The sequence below is a fragment of the Typopeltis vanoorti genome, chromosome 19, assembly GCF_054136105.1.
Source record: "Typopeltis vanoorti isolate ZY-2024b chromosome 19, IOZ_Tvanoo_1.0, whole genome shotgun sequence".
Classification (NCBI taxonomy): Eukaryota; Metazoa; Arthropoda; class Arachnida; order Uropygi; family Thelyphonidae; genus Typopeltis; species Typopeltis vanoorti.
In genome coordinates, this window is record NC_143567.1 from 19,898,419 (window position 1) to 19,920,092 (window position 21,674).

The window sequence follows — 21,674 nt, forward strand, 5'->3', positions numbered from 1 at the left end:
TAGGAATCTTTTTGTGGAGGATGGCGAAGGATTTGTGATGCTGAATTCTTGTAACATGGTAGCTAGTGAGGCAGTTAATACTGATGTTATATTAGAGCTTATTTCTTCGTGGGATGGAACAGCTTTAGTTCGTGCGGCCTCTGCATAAGTTTTGGTCATTGTTGCAGTTTGTTTTCTTTCCTGAGTTGTCGAGCTGGAGATTATTTGGACCGGGGTGCAACCTGCACGGCTGCCTGAGCATTGCTGTAGTGTGTTGGAAGGGTAGTTTTTGCTGACCCATGGTTCTTTGGGTGTGTAATGCATCCCTTGTAATTGGCAGGGTGAGGTCCTCCACAGTTGGCGCATTTAGCTGGTGTGGATCTTGGCTTGGTGCACATGATGGTCTGGTGGCCCTTGCCACATTTTAAACACCTGAAATTTGTCTTGCAAAGTTTTTGGGCATAGCCAAACCTTTGGCACTGCCCAGCCGACAACTTTTTCCTTAGTGGCTCAGTAGAAATTCTGAGGCCACAGATACGGTCAGTTCATATATCTTTTTCTGTGCCTTGTCAATTTCTACGAGCACCAGAGGCATTGGCCGATCTGATCTGAGCATCCTGCTCACTTTTACTGGGGTCAGGCCCCCGACTCATAAGGTCAGCAGTGATTTCTTCAGAGGTGACACCTTCAGTTACCCTGCGAAGTACTACTTTGAGATTCTTTTCACTGGGTAAAGCAAATGTGTGATAATGAAGACTTTTGTTATCCATTAGTTTTGTCATTTGTCTGTAGTCAGTGACTGAGGCTGGCTGTATTTTGACTCCTTCATCTTGATTTTTAGTTCAGAAATATGAGATTTTATGTTCCCTAAGGGCTGATGTGACAGTGGTCCATTTGTCCTTGTCCCTTAGTATAACAGGTGGAACATTTTCAGTGTTCCTCAGGACATCTGGTGTTGGTGAGTCTTCATCCATATGGTCCTCTGTAGTTCTATGTCTTTTGTTGCAATGTTCCCCCTGTGAGTTGTTTTGACAGGGGGATTTTGGTGACAGAACAGTAATGAATTCTTCTTGTGATATCTCCTCCTCCTCATCCTAGTTTAATATACTGCTTAATAAAACCCAGCCAGTCAGATTTGAGCTTGCCTATTATGAGTTTCAGCACCTCTAGAGACTGCTCCTTATTAAGGATCTGGATCTGCTCCTTGATGTTTTCCATATCCGCGCGGCGATCTCCTGCTGGCAAAAATTGTTTGAGAGCAGTATATGTAATCCCGCAGGGATAGGGGCCTGCCAGCAAAGTATCCTGTAGATCAAGATGGTCTACTAGCAATATATAATCCTGCAGAGCTAGGGGTCTGCCAGCAAAAGTCCTGTAGACTGAGTTGGTCTACTAGCAATATTTAGTCTTGTAGCGACCTACTAAATGGGGAAAGGAGTATCAGTATCTCACTTGGTCACAGGTTGGAAACCTACCTCTCTATTAAACCTTAAAATCCACCACTGGGCCTCATTGTGGGCAGGGCCTGCTGGCCATTTGACCTCTTGCATGCAGAGGGGGAGATAGTAGGAATCAAACTGTGTCAGCAACAGTGCAATGTGAGATTTCTGAGAAACCTTGTATGCAATCTAATTAGGCTCAGTCTAAAATAATCTGTCCTTTCTCACCAAAGGCCAAAAGCAGAATCCATCATCCTCATCAATACTAAGGTTGAAGTAATGCAGAAGTCATATTTTCATATAAGAGTAGCCAAAAGGTGTCACAATTTATTATTAAAATACTCTGGATTAGAGATAGTTGTTGGAAGTTTTTCTAGTTGGTTATACTATAAATTAAAGATACCAAGAAATTGTATACTTGGTTTAATCACTTATCCACGTGTTAGCAAACAAAGTTTGCTCCTGTAGTATTTTCAGGACCAGGGCAACTCGTACATAGAAGCTAATGACATCACATCACGTCACTTGCCTTAGTATCCCATAATGAAAAGCACATATCCTTGTGGACATGTATAATGACCTGCATTACTTCAACCTTAGTATCACCTCTGGGTCTGGCTCCTACTGGTGAGACCTCAATAGAGGTTGAAACTGGTCTGGATAGTGACCCTTCCCATAATCCTTGTGGACATGTATAATTATGGGAAGGGTCACTACCCAGACCGGTTTCGATTGGTTATGGGATAACAAGGTAAGTGATGTGAAATCATTAGCTTCTATATATGAGTTGGTCCAGTCCTGAAAATACTTCAGATGCACACTTTGTTTGCTTACACTTGGATAAAGGATTAAACCAAGTATTTAATTTCTGTTGCTTTAATTTCATAGATGACCTCTTGTTCTGTTCTAGTGAGTGCTGAAACATTTCAGCTGCATAAATCCTATAAAACCTTTTAAGAGTAACTTAAATGTTTATATCATATCCCCCTCTTCTTCTCCTATCAACCAACTTTTGCCCCCCCCCCCCAATATACTCATAGGGAAGGTTGCACAGACTGTTCACCATCTTGGTCAATTGCCTCTGAATCCTCTCCACCACTTCCTCATCCCCCAAGAAACACAGGAGCTATCTTTCCTATCTTCAATAGCCAAATAACTAGTTTCATCTATTTCCTTTAGTACAGTTCAATCAATGTGGTACACAGCATGTGATCAATTTATCCCAAAATGCACTGCTTTACATTTCTCCACATTAAACTAACACCCATTACCTTTTGCCCATACTGACAGTGTATTTATATCATCCATTTATATTCCACATCATCTGGATTAATATTACTCTACCTAATTTTGCATCATCAGCAACCAACTGAATATTTTCCCTCAGATTATATCCTATATCATTTATGTACAAATTAAACAGTATCAGTCCTGTGACAAAACCTTGTGACACATTACTAGTTACCTGCTTTCTCTTGGATTCTGCTTCTCAATGTACCACTTTTTGATCTATCTGGCAGCCACCCTCTTATCCATATAACCAGTGTCATATCCATCCCTATTTGTTCTAATTTACTTATTTATTCGTATTGGGTCTCCCTACATTTCTCCATGATCCCTTAAAACTGATCGAGTCCTCCTATTGAGGGATTAAGTATGTATTTTATGACTGTAGATCCGTGTATCTTCACTGGTTAGTTTGCCTGTTCTGAGGGACAAAAAATCTGATTTTCCAGGTGAAAAAACTCCCATACCTCTGCATGAGACCAGCTAACTCACCTTTAGTTGAAAGAGATCAGATAAAGGTTTCTCATGTCATGGATGGGAATCAACCCAGGTCAATCTGACCAAAGGACTTCATCTATATCGACTGAGCTATGGAGGCTCTTCTAATTTACTTTACATGAATAACAGAATAAATGTGGTATTCTGTCAAATGCCTTTGCAAAATCCAGTGGAATCATCATGTAGCATTTCCTTTATCCTACTCAGTTTTTACTCTGTAATAAAAAAGTTAGTAAATTACTAAGACATGATTGACCATTCACAATGTCAAGTTGTCCTTCATAGAGTATAATATTCTTATCCATCCATTTTTGAATTCTCTTTTTGACCAATTTTTTCCACTACTTTTACTACCATTCCTGAGGTACTGATTGGTGTATAATTTGCTGCTGCAGTCTTAGAACTTCTCATATGCAAATGAATTATTTTGTCCTCTTTCTAATCCCTTGGAAACTTAAATTGAAGAGTTGTGTTAGAGGCACTGCCATTTCCCTTGAACATTCTCGCAGAATGTAAGCTGATATCCCATCTAATCCCACAGCTGTATTTACATTCATATTCTGCAATATGCTTAAAAACCTCTATTCTCACATCAGTCTCTGTCACATATGTCACAGCATTAATCCCAATCAGATGCTCTGCCCTTGCAAAGTGGTCATCTGTAACTTGATTATTTTATCTGCTTCTGTCACCTGGTCACCATCAGCACTCATGAGGATTATTCTTCCATATTCGTTCTTCCTCTTACTTGCCACATAATAAAAGGACTCTTTGGGATTTCCTTTGGTCTGCTCTCTTCTCGTAATCTGATTTTGCTTCCTTATACTTTCCATAACATTTTTTTTTCTGCAGCTCATGCTTGATACTATTCATACATCTAATTCCAACCTGATTTGTCCATCTTATCTGAGGTATACAATTTAATATCACTTCCTCTAGATGCCCTTTAACTATCTCCCATGCACCACTAACATCCTTCCCTTGTAGGGCTCTATGCCATGGCACAAAGCCTTAGCTTGTCATAATCACCTGCCTTGTAGTTTCACATATAACCTTTGTTGATAGAATATTCCTTATCTTTTGCAATTTCCAAAGTCAAGACCGCATGATCACTTATCCCAATTTGGGGCAGTGTAGCTACCTGGGTGTTATGGATAGCTCTTCCTTATTCAAATCAGCAATAAAAATAAATGGTGAAAATTGACAGAAAATGGAAGAGATCAGCAACATTCTCAATGGAGAACCTACAGAACAAGTAAAATACATGTTGGAAGTTTTTCCACTTGGTTAATTCTTTATCCAAATGTAAGCAAACAGAGTTTGCACCAAAACACTGTATATGCATCTCCCCTGTCCAAGGGGAGATGCATCCAATGGGACTGGATAACACTGGATAATGGGACTGGATAACAGACTTCTGAGTTGGATCAGTGACTGGCCGTCAGATAAGAATCACAAAGTCATATATGGGGGTGCAGTATCCTGAAAGACGAGGGTAACTAGTGGTGTACTGCAGGGGTTGGTTTTGGGACCACTGTTGTTCAATTTGTATGTTAATGATATTGGGGTGGGTTTAGATAGTGATTTGCAGATGATGCAAAATTGGAGAGAGAGCAATACAGAGTCAAGCAGATGTTATGGCCTTACAGGATGACTTGAATAGATTGCATGATTAGACAGGTAAGTGGAACTGTCAGTTCATTGTTGCAAAATGTAAAGTTTTGAGATTTGGTAAGTAACGACGAGATGCAAAGTATACACTTAGTGGGGAAACTTTAAAGGAAATAGAGGAGATGAAGGTTCTCATAGTGATGGTGGACAAGAACCTGAAATTCAGGGGCCACATTGTACAAGTTGTGAAGATGTCACATCAAACAATGGCAATGATACGGTGGACCCTGACATGCAGAAATAAAGAGGTTATGATGCCATTGTATAAGGCCTTCATCAAGCCTCATATGAATTATTGTGCACTGATTTGGTTGCTAGGTTTTCATGAGAGGATATGTTGGAAAGGGTCCAGAGAAGATTCACAAAGGTGATCAGTGGTCTTTAGACTGTGGATTATGAGGACAGATTAACAGAATGTAAGTTGCAAAGCTTTGTTAATAGGAGGAAGAGGGTGGGATATGACTGAGACATGGGTTGTTATCGGGTTGACATAGAACAGATTTTTCATAGAACGGGAGGGGGATAGTACAAGAGGCCATCGCTGGAAACTCTCTAAGGAGGGGGGGGGGTGAGCAGGTTCTTTGCATGGAGAGTGGTTGGTGAGTGGAATGCATTGCTTGAATGTGTTGGGAATGTAGATACAGTTGGATGAGCATCGTGTGCAACAGTGTGTACCTCCCATGATGAGTCTCTGACTCCTTGGAGGTCAGATGTTAATAATAATAATAATAATAATATTTCTAATTGTTCGGAACGTTGTGCCTGTTTACGCATTCACGTGGATGTGTTTGGCTAATGAAGGCTAGGATGTACTCAGACAGGTTGATACTTCTGTTGATATGTTTTAGGGCCATTACTATTTAACTTGTATATTAATGATATTGGCGAAGATGGAGATTTGGACGGAGATATTCAGTTGTTTGCAGATGATGCAAAGTTGGCACGAACCATAAAGAGTAGTGAAGATGTTGTGGCCTTGCAAGAAGACTTGAATAAATTGAGTGATTGGGCACAGAAATGGAGATGCGAGTTCAATGTTGTAAAATGTAAGGTTTTAAAATTTGGAAAACAAAGTTGGGATGCAGAATTTATGCTTGGTGAGAATATATTGTTGGAAGTAGAGGAAATAAGAGATCTGGGGGTGATAGTGGATAAGGATCTAAAATTTAGGGGACACATCGCCAAAATTGTGAAGCCAACACAAAGACTTCTGGGAATGATGCGGAGGACACTGACGTGCAGAAGTAGGGAGATTCTTGTTCCCGGTGCCCAGATTTGGTCACCGGGTTTTCAGAAGGATGAAGAGATGTTGGAAAGGGTCCAAAGTCGACTGACTAAGGTAGTTTCTGACGTCTGGAATGTTGAGTATGAGGAAAGATTGAGAAGATGTAATTTGCAGAATCTAGTGGAGAGAAGAAAGAGGGGAGATATGATAGAGACCTACAAGTTGGTAAGGGGTTGTTATAAGATCAATGGTGGAGAAGTTCTACAGAGAATAGTGGGAGATTAGGGGAGAACCAGAGGTCATCCCTGGAAACTGTATAAAGAGGGTGTGAGTAGGGGAGTGAGAGGCAGGTTTTTTTCGTGCAGAGTTGTGAATGATTGGAATGTCTTGCCTGAGAGTGTGGTGTCTGCAAGGAGTTTGGGTGTGTTTAAGACATGGTATGATGAGATGTGTGTGTAATAAAAGGACCTCCCAGATGAGTCTTTGACTCCATGAGGTCTTGTTTAATAATAATAATAATATTGAGATGTGCAGGATCTAATGCCATTTCCAAAGACTCAGATTTTTTCTCTCTGTTGTATCATAGCAATGGTGTAATAGTTCTGATTTATTCCATAAAACTTGATGTCTCATTTGTGAAGCTTGTGGTTCTGCTTAAGAGAGCACGTTTGATAACAAAGCTGAGGCCTCACTCCTATGGTATTCAATATCTTGAACATGTTCTTCAATACGTTGTTCAATTGATTTTTCTGTCTGTCCATAGTAAGATGACTGTCAGTCGCACCATAGCTGATAAACATCTAGGTATTGAAGTGAGTTATTTTGAGGTTTTGTGGAATGGAGTAGTGATATCATTTTGATAAAAGGGGTAAATAATGATTTGATTTTATATTTCTTAATATAAAATCAATTGAGTAAGAGTATTTTTTTGCTAGTTTTATGAAAATAGAGGCTAATATATGGAAGCATAAGGAATCTTCTGTTTTCTACTTCTTCATTAGAAATTTCTTTTATGTTGGTTGAGTAGTCTGGAGATGATGTGGTCATTATAGCCATTTTGAAGGAAAGTGTTTCTTTAATGTTGAAATTCTTTGGCTAGTTCATCCTTGTCAGTGATGAGTTGGCAAGCTTTTGCTCCTAGTGTGGAAATAATACCCAATTTTTGTGGTCTATATTGATGGGAAGAAAATGTAGATATTGTCAGTATGCACAGGCTTTTGAAATATAGACACTTTTAATTTGCCCAATTCCTTAGTTAGTAGAAGGCCCAGAAATGGGAGTAAACCAGTAGATTCTAATGCATAGGTGAATTTTATGTTAGGATGCTGATGATACAGGTACTCATGAAAAACCAGAAGTGAAGGTAGTCCATGGTTCCAGACTAAGAATATACCTTCAATGTACCTTTTTCCATAATTTTGGTTTATGATTTATGATAGTATTCTTCTAGGACCTTGTTTTTGAATGTTTCCCCATAAAGATTTGCTTAAACTGGTGAAAGAGGAATGCCCATGACCAGACAAGAGTTCTATTTGTATATTGTAATTTTTATATTTGAAATACAGTGTTTGAGGAGTGCCATAACCTTCTTAGAGAATTTATCTTGTAGCAGTGCAAGTAGATCATCAGTAGGAACATTAGTAAACAATTAATTATTATTATTATTATTATTCAGGCCTCCATTGAGTCAAGAGACTCATCGTGGGAGGATCTTCCCAGGAAACACAAAGTCTATCATACCACTCCTTGAACTCATTTACTGTTCTTACTCTCACCACTCTATCAGGCAATGCATTCCATAATTCAACCACCCTCCATGCAAAGAAACCACTCCTCACCTTCTTACTCACAGCTTCCTTTCGTAACTTCCAGGGATGGCCCCTTGTCATTGCTCCTTTCAGAAAGTGAAAGAACTCCCCAGTGTCAACCCTGTAACTGCCTCTCAACAGTTTAAAAGTCACGATCATATCACCTCTCCTTCTATCCACCAAACTCTGCAGTCCACATTCTCTCAGCCGATCCTTATAACACTGTACAGTCCTGAAACCATCTTTATTATCTGCCTATATACCCTTTCCACAGTTAATTTATCCCCTTCAAATCCTGGGGACCAAATCTGAGAACAATAGTCTGTGTGGTCTGATCAGGGTCTTATACAACGGAATGATAACTCTTTTATCTCTACAGGTCAGCGTCCCTCTCAGTAGTGCAACAATCCTCTGTGTTACCTTCACCACCTTTGCAATATGTCCCCTGAATTTCAGGTTTCTATCAATCATCAATCCCAGATCGCTTGTCTCCCTTACTTCCTCCAGTATAACTCCTCCAACAGAGTATGCAGCATCCCATCGATGTGTCCCAATCCTCAAGACCTTACATTTTGCTGCATTAAACCGAAACCCCCATTCATTTGCCCATCTGTCCAGTTTATTCAAATACTCTTAGATTGCTGCCACATCTGCACTATTACTAATAACCCTGTCCAGCTTCACATCATCTGCAAACAACTGAATATCCCTTAGCAATCCATTGACAATGTCATTGATATAAAGGTTAAACAATATAGGTCCCAGTACTGAGCCCTGTGGAACCCTACTTGTAACCTTCTGCCTCCATAATATTGCCCCACCATACACAACTCTCTGATATCTTCAGACCACCAATCCTGAATCTAGTTGACTAACCCGACATCTAAACCTATGTGTGGCAACTTAAGTATCAGTCAACTCATAGGCAACTGTCAGTTTCCCTCATCAACTGCTCTTGTCACTTTATTATAAAAGGCAATGATATTACTAAAGCAAGAGTGGCCCTTAACAAATCCATGTTGATCTCACAGATAACATTATCTTCATCCGCCCAATGCTGTATATGGTCTCTCAGTAATTTATTCAAGACCTTAACAATATCTGATGACACATAAACTGGCCTATAATTAGACACTTCCAGTCTACTACTGCCCTTATGAAATGGCACTATCTTACCTTCCTTTGATTCTCTTGGTAGCTTTCCCATAGCCAGACTTTCATTGAAAAGCCAGGTCAACAGAGCTGTCAGTTTTTTTAGTATATTCTCTCAAAACTCGTGGTGAAATACCATCCAGTCCCACAGCTTTACTAACATCCAGAGTACTAGGTATTTGGAACACGCTCTCCTCCTGCACCTCTAAACCTCAAACCTGCCTATCCTTCTAGTATTAAAATTTACTTCTCCAGGATGAAATACACCAATAAAGTGTTCATTGAACAATTCCACTGTGTCCTCTGCATCAGTCACTGTATTCTTCCACAATCATTTCTCCTCCTACTGGCTTTATAGTTAAAAAATTCCCTAGGATTTTCTTTGCATTCTAATGCCAATCTCTTCTCATATTACAGTTTTGCCTTCTTCACCATACTAGTCAATCTCCTGGCCTGAGTCTTATATTCTAGATGCATATGCTCTCCACCCCTCTCCTTATATCTCTTCCATAGTCTCTTTTTCATCTGCAGTTCCTGTTTGGTGTAAAGGGGATGACAAACAATATCAATTCCATTGATATTGTTTGTCATCCCCTTTACACCAAATTGTGTTCTCTTCTTCACTCGTGGAATACAACTTACTGCTGCTGATAACAAATATTCCTTCACAATTTACCAATCACTAATGATATCTTGCCCTTCCAATTCCTCCCTCCATGGAACTGTCTCAGGTTGATATCTAAGACTATTATAATAACCTGCCTTATAATTCCACATACGTTCCCTCTTCTTTGATACTCCTGCATGTCTATTCATCTTCCAAGTCAAAATCACATGGTCACTCTCTTGAACTGGGGGGAAGGGGAAGAAATGTCATCTCAGTTATTATCAGCTTTTCTGATGCTTTGATCAAATCCAAAACTCTTGAACCTCTTGTTCCCTCTATTACATGTTGCCTGAGACATTTGTCCCTGAAGAATTCTAGAAATTCCATTCCCTTATTACTACATGCATTTTCTACTACATACATTTTAACTACATGCATGTAGTTAAAATCTCCCATAACAATTATTCATCTTGCACTTGCCAAGCTCAACTTCCTAAACATTTCCTGCTCCCCACCTTCTGTGTTCCTTGGCTTGTAGCAGCACCCCACTAAATATCCTATCTTGTCTACCTCTACCTCACACCATATGCTTTCAAAACCATTAGTGTCACTGCTTTCCAAAATCTCCACCCTTAGAGGACATAAGTCATCACTTATCATAAGCATACTTCACCACCACGTTTTCCCTTACTATCCTGCCGAAAAATGCTGTGCCCTGCTACTTCTATTCCTGTTATTATATCATTTTTCCATCAACTATGTCTCAGAGATCCCAATAATCTTTGGCCAGGCTGATGCTAACAGTGCCACCAATTCATCTCCTTTATTCCAGATACTCCTAACATTAGTATAAAGCATAAAAATGTCACTGCTTTTATACCTAGCATTATCCCCTCCAGACCCAGTGGACTCCATGTTATCTGATGTTGTTCCCCCCCTTCCCCTAAGCACTCATTCCCACAAGAGGCCACCATTGCTACCACCCATCCTGGGAATTCTTGTTTCCCTGCATTGATACACCAACTCGTTCAGAAAACAGCAATCTCTCCAGATGCCTACATCCTTCCTCATTCAAATGCAAGCAGTCTCTGCTCTCTCTCTCACATATAATTCTTTTCTGTCCTCAAATTCCCTCCAATCATCCACATATTCCAATCCTCTCTCTTCTGATACATTCTGGCTATTATGCTATTCATTATTACTGCTCTTCTGCTCAGCTCGTCACTATCATACCTGGGCAAAACACACACAATCTTTCCTCTGTGCGTTTTCTCTTGTACAACCTCTAGCAAGAATCTCAGATCTCTCGCTACCCGATTTATACTGCCTCTTGTCGTGACGTTCTTTCCTTCATGTTCGAATCCGCCATCTTGTTATAAGTCACTTACATAAAAAAAAAGAACAACTGATTGTAAATTGATCACCAATCCAAGGGTAGAGAAATTTCTATTATACTGCGCCACTCTATCCTTAGATTAGTCTATATAAAATAGCAGGATCAATTCATAGTTAGTTAGCAGTCTCTTCATTCATACTGGCCGAAGTATTTATTTTCCACTTGGGATTCCCGCAAGATTCGAATTTTTATGAACGGTGCAATAAAAAGGAATTCAGGCAAATACAATAATTAGATTAACAAAATAAAACATTTAATATAAGCTATATAACACATACATAAATTCTACTTCAAATTTTAAACAATAAAATCAAGTTAAACATTAGGTCAAGTCAATCATATTAGTTCAATCTTCCAAACCTTCACATACACTTTCTCAGTTTCTGAGTCACAAAGTTCCTACACTTAATTAAATATAATGGAACTTCCTATCTAATCAGTTTTTACGCAATTCTCAACCATGCCATACGCTTAAGAACAACACAGGCACTAATTGCTGTAAATATCTCTCAAGCAATTTTTTATTTTCAATTCCCAATCTCGAAGAATTGCCACAGTTAAATTTAGGTTAAACGTAGCGTAACTAACACTCAATTCCTCATGCATTGAAATAAATCAATATGACAGTCCTTACCAGAAACAGTTCCTAGTACATCAATCACGTTGTGAGTATACTTTCGAAATATATTTATTATTCTTAAAAACACATCTATAAGACTTCTCCACAGTTATAACTAAAACACTATTAATCACGCTTCACAATCCTAGACTAGATATCAACTGTAGGGTACTTCAATTTATCCTTGTTACCACCCATTAACTAATTAAACACTGTGCAGTTCTCCTTAGGGCAAATTAGAAATAAGTCGCAATTCTAAACTAACTGGGTTTATTCAGAATTCTTCACTGAACGTCCTGTCCTATATATTATCCGATTACGGCCTTAATTTCTTGTTATTATTACTGCTGACTTCGCCTTCAGCTAACTATAAGATTCACTTCGTCTTTGCTTGCTTATAAATATTATCCCTTTTAACTTCTGTCCTTGAGAACCTTTCATTTACTTCCACCTCTCTAGTTTATACCCTTGCTTCCTTTCGCTTCAAAATTTCCGTTCCAACTCCCCTCCCTTTACTTATTATATTTTTTTTTTATTATCTTTCTCCCAGCTCACGCTCTGTTCCACTCGCGCTCGTTTACTTCATGCGTTTCCATGACAACAAATAAACGTAAACATTTTCATTAATGTTACATAAGGCTATACCACTACATTGAGTTAATAAAAATACAATAAATAGAACATTAGAGCTACTTAATCAACTCTTTCATTTCGTATACAGATAACTATAATAATATTCGCGTTACAATATTTGTCGTGACGTTGTTTTCTTCATGTTCGAATCCGCCATCTTGTTTAAGTCACTTTCATAAAATAAAACACAGCTAATTGTAAATTGATCACCAATCCAAGGGTAGAGAAATTTCTATTATACTGCACCACTCTATCCTTAAATAAGTCTATATAAAAAAGCAGGATCAATTCAAAGTTAGTTAGCAGCCTCCTCATTCATTCTGGCCAAAGTATTTGTTTTCTACCTGGGATTCCCGCAAGATTCGAATTTTTGTGAACGGTGCAATAAAAAGGAATTCAGGCAAACAAAATAAGTAGATTAACAAATGAAACATTTAATATAAGCTATATAACACATAGATAAATTTCACTTCTAATTTTAGACAATAGAATCAAGTTAAACATTAGGTCAAGTCAATCACATTAGTTCAATCTTCCAAACCTTCACATACACATTCTCAGTTTCTGAGTCACGAAGTTCCTACACTTAATTAAACATAATAGAACTTCCTATCTAATTAGTTTCCACACATTTCTCAGCCATGCTATAAGCTCAAAATTATCGCAGGCACTAATAACTGTAATTATCTCTCAAGCAATTCTTATCTTCAATTCTCAATTTCGAAGAATTTCCACAGTTAAAGTTAGGTTAAACATAGCGTAATTAACACTCAATTCTTCATGCATTGAAAATAATTCAATATAATAGTCCTTACCAGAATTAGTTCCTAGTGCATCAATTACGTTGTGAGTATACTTTTAAAATATATTTATTTCACTTAAGAACACATCTATAAGACTTATCCACAGTTATAACTAAAACACTATTGATCGCACTTCAGAACTCTAGACATCAACTGTAGGGTACTTGAATTATCCTTGTTATCACTCATTAACCAATTAAACACTGTGCAGTTCTCCTTAGGGCAAATTAGAAATAAGTCGCAATTCTAGAGCAACTGGGTTTATTCAGAATTCTTCTCTGAACGTCCAGCTTTTTATATTTCCGATTACGGCATTAATTTCTTTTTATTATTACTGCTGACTTCACCTTCAGCTAACTATAAGATTCACTTCGTCTTTGCTCGCTTATAAATATTATTCCGTCTAACTTCTGCCCTTGAGAACCTTTCATTTACTTCCACTTCTGTAGTTTATACCCTTGCTTCCTTTCACTTCAAAATTCCGTCTCAACTCCCCCTTGTTACCTTTTATTTTATTTTTAATAAAAATAGTGCTACTTTACTATACATTGACAATCTATAACTTAATTTGAAATCTCACTGCATTAAGCAAATATAACCAGATTTCAGTGAATCAATGTGCGAGTGGTTTCCGTTGGCTAATAAAAAAACAAAGTAATTAGCAACTGCTCTTTGTAAATATTTTCACTTTGCCATTCCGGACTGGACTTTCAGGATTTCTACAAAATTTGCTTTGTAGACTTAAGCGTTTCTTTTGGTTAATAACGTTCATTGGAGTTATCTGGATATAGTTTACAAAGATTTCCTTTGACTGGAATATGTTCACCCACTTAAGAAGCGAACTTTTCCATTTCAGAGACACAACTTTAATCTTTCCCAGATTTTTTGGAGTAGTGATTAAATAGCTGTATTGAACTCCATGCACCAAGTCTTGATTTTCTGAGTTCAAATCAAATGTTTCGTCTTCCAAATCTCCATGTAGCATGAGTTCTAATCTGCCATTTTGATCGTGGTGCCTGGAGTTTGGTATATACAACGATATTTCCAATTGGTAGTGAAACAACCAAAAGGTCTTGCCGATCTGGTCTTCAGATACAATTTCACTTGTTGACTCTTGTTGCTATTTGCTCTAAACTCGTCTGCTCGAAAGCCCATAATAGCACATCTACTACCATCAGGTCCACAATCAGTGCATTTGCCATCTAGAAAAGTCGTCCAGTCAGTGCACTGATATCCTACTTGGGACACGCTTGGATAGTTAATGGAGTAAATGAAAAAATCAACTGCCCTCTGGTGATCACACCTAACAAATCGACACCCAGTTTCAATGAGACCTTTTGTGAATATCGAAGTCACAATTTCTTTTGTACATTCAGGCTGGTCTTTTCCATTGTTCGGAAAAAAATCCACGTGTCCTACTAGTTGAGACATACCAAGTCCAAAGAAGATAATGGATTTGGCATCTGAATGAATGACATCAACAAAATCAGCATCAGAAAAATCAAGACGGACAGTGGAAGGCATGTTCTGGAAATAAGGTTCAGCTGGATCGAGGCCTGTTATTCTTCCCAATTTCTTTAAATTCTTCCCAGTATAACTTGCAATATGAGCTCCAAGACTGTGACCAATGATATGACAGTCCTCTTCTTTAAGACCGAGAATATACTTCATTTTCGTAATAAGAAGGGCAATTTCAGCGCCAACTACTCTACTATTTGCTACAGCTTGGCCGGCAGACATTTAGGTTCGGAAGGAACTTAAGTTTTTTAAGTGACAGTCAGAAGAAAATTAATAGTATATTCCGAAAAAGGAATCGTGGAACTATTAAGTTTCAAAGTGGAATAAGTATTGATGAATAAAAGGAAAATATTGCTATATGAGTTTTAAACGGAATATTGGAGGAAACACTTGAAACATTAATGGTAGATTCCGAAAAGGGAATCATAGAACTGCAAGTTTTTTTTTTTTTATTGGAAGAGTTAAGACTGTAAATAAGCATTTAGTGAATAAAAGAGGAATTTGCTATTTACGTTCTAAAGGAATGTTCGAGAAAACTCTGATTAGGAAGTTTCATCTGTATTAAGGACGCCTGATCTGACTATTATTTCTACTAAAAAGAGACAGAATTAAGTCAGGAAGATTTTTATGTGTACTACATGAGTGATGAAAAAGGATCCTGTAAAATGAAGAATAGAGTCATATATCTTCTGAAAAGGGCCTTAATAGAGAGAGAAACTGGCTATGAACATTTTGTCATTTTGAAAACAAAGTGTTTAGTCTTAAGTGTAAGTTTATTTTAAAAGGCCTTGGATCCAATTAATTTGTGTTTTTATTAACTCAATGTAGTGGTATAGCCTTATGTAACATTAACGAAAATGTTTACGTTTATTTGTTGTCATGGAAACGCATGAAGTAAACGAGCGCAAGTGGAACAGAGCGTGAACCGGAGAGAATAATAAAAAAAAAAAGATAATATGAGAGTTGGGACGGAAACTTGGAAGTGAAAGGAAGCAAGGGCATAAACTAGAGAAGTAGAAGTAAATGAAAGGTTCTTAAGGGCAGGAGTTAAGAGGATAATTTTTATAAGTGAGCAAGGATGAAGTGAATTTTATAGTTAGCTGAAAGTGAAGCCAGTAGTAATAATAAAAGGGAAATTGATGCTGTAATCGGATAATATAAAAAGCTGGACGTTCAAGGAAGAATTCTGAATAAACCCAGTTGGTCTAGAATTGCGGCTTATTTCCGATTTGCCCTAAGGAGAACCGCACAGTGTTTTAATTAGTTTATGAGTGGTAACAAGGATAGTTGAAGTACCCTGCAGTCGATGCCTGGATTTCTGAAGCGCGATTGATAGTGTTTTAATTATAACTGTGGATAAGTCTTGTAGATGTGTTCTTAAGTGAAATAAAAATAATTTAACAGTTTGCTCACAACGTATTTGATGTACTAGGAACTATTTCCGGTAAGGACTATCTTAGTGTATTATTTCAATGCTTGAAGAAATGAGTGTTAATTACGCTACGCTTAACCTAACCTCAACTGTGGAAACTCTTCGTGATTGAGAGTTGAAGTTAAGAATTGTTAGAGAGATATTTTTAACTATTAGTGCCTGCGATATTTTGAACTTATAGCATGACTGAGAAGTGTGTGAAAACTGATTAGATAGGAAGTTCTATTATATTTATATATGTGTAGGAACTTTGTAACTCAGAAGCTGAGAAAGTGTATGTGAAGGCTTGGAAGGTTGAACTAATGTGATTGACTTGGCTTAATGTTTGACTTGTTTTTATTGTTTAAATTAGAAGTAGAATTTATGTATGTGTTATATAGCTTATATTAAATGTTTGTTTTTGTTAATCAAAAGTTGTATTTTGCCTGAATCTCTTTTACTGCACCATTCATAAAATATTCGAACCAAAGTGGGTAAATTAAGTAAGTCAAATATACTCGGCCAGTATATATATTAAGGAGAAATAGTTGAGGGTTGATTTTTCTTCAATTCTTGAACTAATTCAGATATAGAGTGGCGCAGTCTTTAAATATAAATTTTCTCTATAAATGAATTAGAAACCAACTAGCAACTATTTTTAGGTTAAGAACATCGTAGTAAATAACATGTCGGATCCAAAGCACAGATTAAGACGAAGTAGGATCCAACAAAACCCGATTTATACTGCCTCTCAAGTTCATTCGTGCTCACCATCACAATCATCTCTCACCACGCTTAATTGCCATAGCCACACTCTATCGTTCTTCCAGGCAAATACTCCTCTGGTATCCTATCTTTCACACCTCGGATCATCGAGTCTCCATACATCACAGCTCTTACCACTCTATTCCTTGATTGCTCACCTCCATCCCTCACTCTTTCTCCTCAAACTCTTTCACTCTCTGTTCCCCTACTTACCTGCTGTCTTGGCATCACTCCATCCCTGGTTCCAGCACTCACTTGCATTCTTCTCATTCTCTCTGACCATTTCCATTCTCTCCTCCTCTATCATTCCCATACCCTTCTCTCTTATTCCCTCTCTTCTACTGTTTCTATTCTCTCCTCTTCTGTCATTCCCATAACTCTCTCTCATTCCTACTCTGATTCGCCCTGCATTCATCTCTTCCATTTGCCAAATCTCATCTTTCATACTTCTCATCTCATTCCCGAGACATTCCACCATCTCTTTCAGCTCATCTATCTCTCTCTGCAAGTTCATCCTCCAATCATGACCATCTCCAAAAACGTCACAATCATTCAAGTCTTCCACACTCTTATTTTTTCATTCATAAATCACTGCTTGTTATTCTCATCTATCACATTACTTGTCTCTCGAAAATCTCCCACTCCTGATGCAACGAGGTCGGATATTGCAACATCTAACTCACTCTATTCTTCCCATTGCCTACATTTTAAGCATATATGCACTCCCCCCTTCTCTCACCCACCACATATCCAACTCCTGGGATGCATACATGCGACAAGTCCTGCATGCCACAAAATCCTTTATTATGTTATGCAAAATAAAGTCCTTGAATGGGGGAAGACTTGGTGACACGGCATTTGTAATTGGAGCAGTGGCAGCCGCCATTATTCAAATTGTGCCAAGGAACTACTACAACTAAATGCTAAATGTTATGTTATACGCTCTACTGTAAGCTAATTTACTTACTCAATACTATAAGTATAAACTATATTTAACTATACTAAATAGCGAATAACGAAAACTTATCTTTTCTTCCACTGCAGATGTCTGACTCTGACCTCGCCTTCTCGGTAACCCAAAAATAACACAATATAAATAATAACTAAATTCCAAAACAGCACCACTAAAGAACACTTGTATTACTGAGGGAAATATCACACTTTACACCTTTAAAAAGACTTTTTTTTTTACCACAGTTCAAATCCACTGCCACATTCTTCAGCGACTCTAGCACCATTAACTACATCACAACTTGCTAAAATGCCTTTAGTAGTTAACTAGATATTTGGTAAGATGGTATGTTGGAGAATCTACCCCTTCTTCTACTGAGTGTCTGTCTACTTTATGAATTTTGGGCATCCTGTACATGTAGGAAGAAGATGAAGAGATCAGAGAGCTAGCCTGGTTTCTCTGTGAAACTCACAGATTGTTTTCAAAAGATTATTGGTGCAATTTTGAAGCTGTCTAGTAGGGTCATAATCCATAATGGAGTAATAATAATAAATAATAAGCTAACACCTTTTATTACCTTATAGGGAGTAAGCGAGGCCTTTAAACCCTATCTAGCTTTTGGAGACTGAGTGGATAGTTCATTCTCCAACGGTAGTCAATCAGAGATAACTGGCCCATATCTATCACTAATTATAGGTAGCCACCAATGACTGGCAGACAAGTGATGCCATCGCTTGAGTTTACGGGATGAAAAACCCGAGTTTCTGGGAGAAAAAACCACTTGCGCATGCCAGAGATTGACTAACTTGGGAACCAGTCGAAGAAAGGCTTAGAAAAACTTCATCAGCAACTAGACTCAAACTATAACTATATCTTCGTGTGGCACAGAGGATGCAAGCACCACTTCCACTGAGCTACACCGGCCTTACATAATGGAGAAAGTGTTAGTATTAAGAAGCTGCCTGACTTTATAGTCATAATAATCTGAGTGAAGGATAACTGTAGTGTTTCCATTGTCTACAGGTAGTATCACAATGTCAGAATTGTTTCTAAGGTTACTGAGAGCAGTTCACTCTAAAGAAGGTTTCTCAATAGGAATTTTCACTGCATTTATGGCAATTGATGATTTGAACTGAGCCAGTGATTCCTCAAGAATAATTTTGCTGATGCTTGAAACAAAGTGCTCAGATTTTATTTTTTCTTCACATTATCATATAAATTAAAGATGCCAAGAAATTATATTCTTGGTTTAATCCTTGTCCTGGTCACTTGGTCAACCATTCTCAATTACCTAATAGACTAGATTCTAATATTTATGCACTATTTGCTCGGTCACTCTGTTTGCTCTGATGTTGCTAGTATTACATTAGAGAAATATTAATTGTCAGATCTTTAATAATAAATTCAGATTTTTTTTTTAAATAAAGTATATTTCTGTTCGTTTTGTTTTAAAATAATGTTATAGAAATGCATAAGCTTAAAATAGTATATACTCTTTTTTATCTGTACTTAGTACATAAGAATATACATTCAAATTTGTAAATTAACTATCTTTAAAAACTTATTTAATTTTCTATATATTCTTTTCAGTCCTTACCCCACTGGGTGGTCTCCATCCACATCCTGGAAGTGGTAAACCATCAGGACCAAGAGGGCATGGGGCATCTAAACCTGGAACTCCCTGAGTTGAGAAAAAAGTCTGTTTATTGAGCTATTTTGCATACTTATATTTAAAAATACAGTTGACCCTTGAATTGGGTTTGAACTGCGCAGGCCCACTTATGTGTGGATTTTTTTCAATAAATATATTGGAAAATTTTTGGAGATTCGAAACAATTTGAAAAAACTTGCAGAAATATCAAAAAAATTAAGAATTAAGAAAAAGTTAGGTATGTCATGAATGCATGAAATATATGTAGATACTAGTCTTTTATCATTTACCACCATAAAATATACACAAATCTAATATAAAAAGTTTAAATTTATCAAAACTTGCACTCGCAAACACTTACAAACCATACATGGCACCATTTGCAGTCAAGAGTAATGTAAACCAACATAAAGATGAAGTATTAAATCATAATGGCATAAAATTAACTGTTATTAATTAATTAATTAGCATATAATAAACGTTTCATAATGATTCATTCATTAGTGTATAGCCTAGGCTACCACAAAGCCATATAGCTGCTTCTTCGTTATCAATGCATGAATCATTATACCTGTAACTAAATATAAATTTATTTTTCACATTACCTTTGATGCCTAGTGTAAGTAATACATGTAACATGCACAGTATTTTTATCATATATAACGATATTGATGTAGGTATTGACAGACAGACAATTAATCTTGTAAATAGACAATGTAAACTTATGGTATCGATAAATACACTACAGTACTGTAAATGTATTTTCTCTTCCTTGTGATTTTCATAATAACATTTTCTTTTCTCTAACTTACTTTATTGTAAGAATACAGTATATGATACATATAACATACAAAATATGTGTTAATTGACTGTTTATGTTATCAACAGTAACTGGCTTCTGGTCAACAGTAGGCTATTAGTAGTTAATTTTCACAGATTTTCAACTGCACAGAGGATCGGCACCCTTAACCCCCATGTTGTTTAAGGGTCAACTATAGATATCATTGTTACTGATAGAGATTGCAAACTTGATAATTTCAGTATTCTGGTTTAATCACTTTTATATTTAGTGAGAAATGGAAGGAATTTATATCCTACCTAAGTGTGCTTACCTAGTCACATTTGTCCAGGAGGCTGGATTACGTACTTTGATACAATAGATCTAGAGATATCACAGACATTAATAATTCAGCATTACAAAATTTAGATATGATTAATTTAGAATTTCAGTCAGGGCCGCTGAGAGAAATTTTCGGGCCAGTGCCAAGTCTGTGGTCCGAGCCTCACTTAAAAAAGTGCATCACTTTTTCAATATCTTGGTATTCTTCCGTCTTCAAATATTTCAGTAGTAAACACTTGTTTTTTAAATCTTCTTTTGCCTTCTCACAATCCCTTTTCACAACTGCAACAACCTTGCACGAACGCATATTGATGTCATCACCCGCTATAACTAGCGATCCACACTGATAGAATCAGTGTCTTCCGGACACTCACGGCGAGCTAAAGAGCATAGCCGTCTGTCTAAAACAAAACACAGTATCATTCTCAATATGCCATTATCCTTTATCATTGTTGTATTATTATTATTACAAGAATTAAAACCATGCATTATAAACACAGTTATGTGACACATCAGGCCCGTGACAAAAGTCTCAGATGTCACTCCCCCTCTCAGCAGCCCTAATTTCAGTTGTTCTGCCTGTTTCAGTAAACTGCCTTCCTTTTATAATAAAGTGAAAATATAATAGAGTGAAAATGCCTTTTCCTCATCAACATTCTTGTTGATGCATTTGATAGGGTGACATACGATAATCTTCATCACATGGAATTAGATATCATTAGTGAATTGGATTGGAAATTGGAAGTCCTAGATATCAGAGAGTTGTGTATGAGAGAGCTGTATCTAGGAAGAGGGAAAGTCATAAGTGGGGTTCCAAAGGGATTGTTAGTGGGAACTTTCCTTTTTAACATTCATGATATTTTCACTGGGTTGCAGGAAGATATACAGTTATTTGCTGATAATCCGCTCTCCAACAGGATTTGAATAAGCTGGAAAAGTGGGAAAATGAATGGAGATTCCAGTTTAATGCATTTTAAAATGTAAGGTCTTGCAATTTGGGCTCCATAGATGGGAAGTTGCATACTCTATCAGTAGATCTATGCTAGAAGAAGTAGATGACGCAAGGGATCTTGGAGTGATATGCGATAAAAATTTGAAGTTTAGAGTTACATATTGCAATAGAGGATTGCAGCAATACTA

At 37.3% G+C, this 21,674-nt stretch overlaps 2 protein-coding genes across 3 annotated transcripts in view; both read right to left on the bottom strand.

Moving 5' to 3' along the window:
• LOC150095894 (uncharacterized) overlaps positions 1–21,674 on the bottom strand; it is a 320,356-nt gene that overhangs the window by 109,054 nt on the left and 189,628 nt on the right. For both annotated transcript variants that reach the window (XM_090409433.1, XM_090409432.1), the window contains one exon: positions 19,361–19,444. In XM_090409433.1, the coding sequence (XP_090265559.1) occupies positions 19,361–19,444 (84 nt within the window). The remainder of the gene's footprint in view (positions 1–19,360; positions 19,445–21,674) is intronic.
• Positions 13,826–14,857, bottom strand: LOC150095895 (pancreatic lipase-related protein 2-like). The gene has a single exon (XM_090409533.1). The coding sequence runs from the start codon at positions 14,855–14,857 to the stop codon at positions 14,108–14,110; it is 750 nt and encodes a 249-aa protein (XP_090265659.1). The 3' UTR covers positions 13,826–14,107.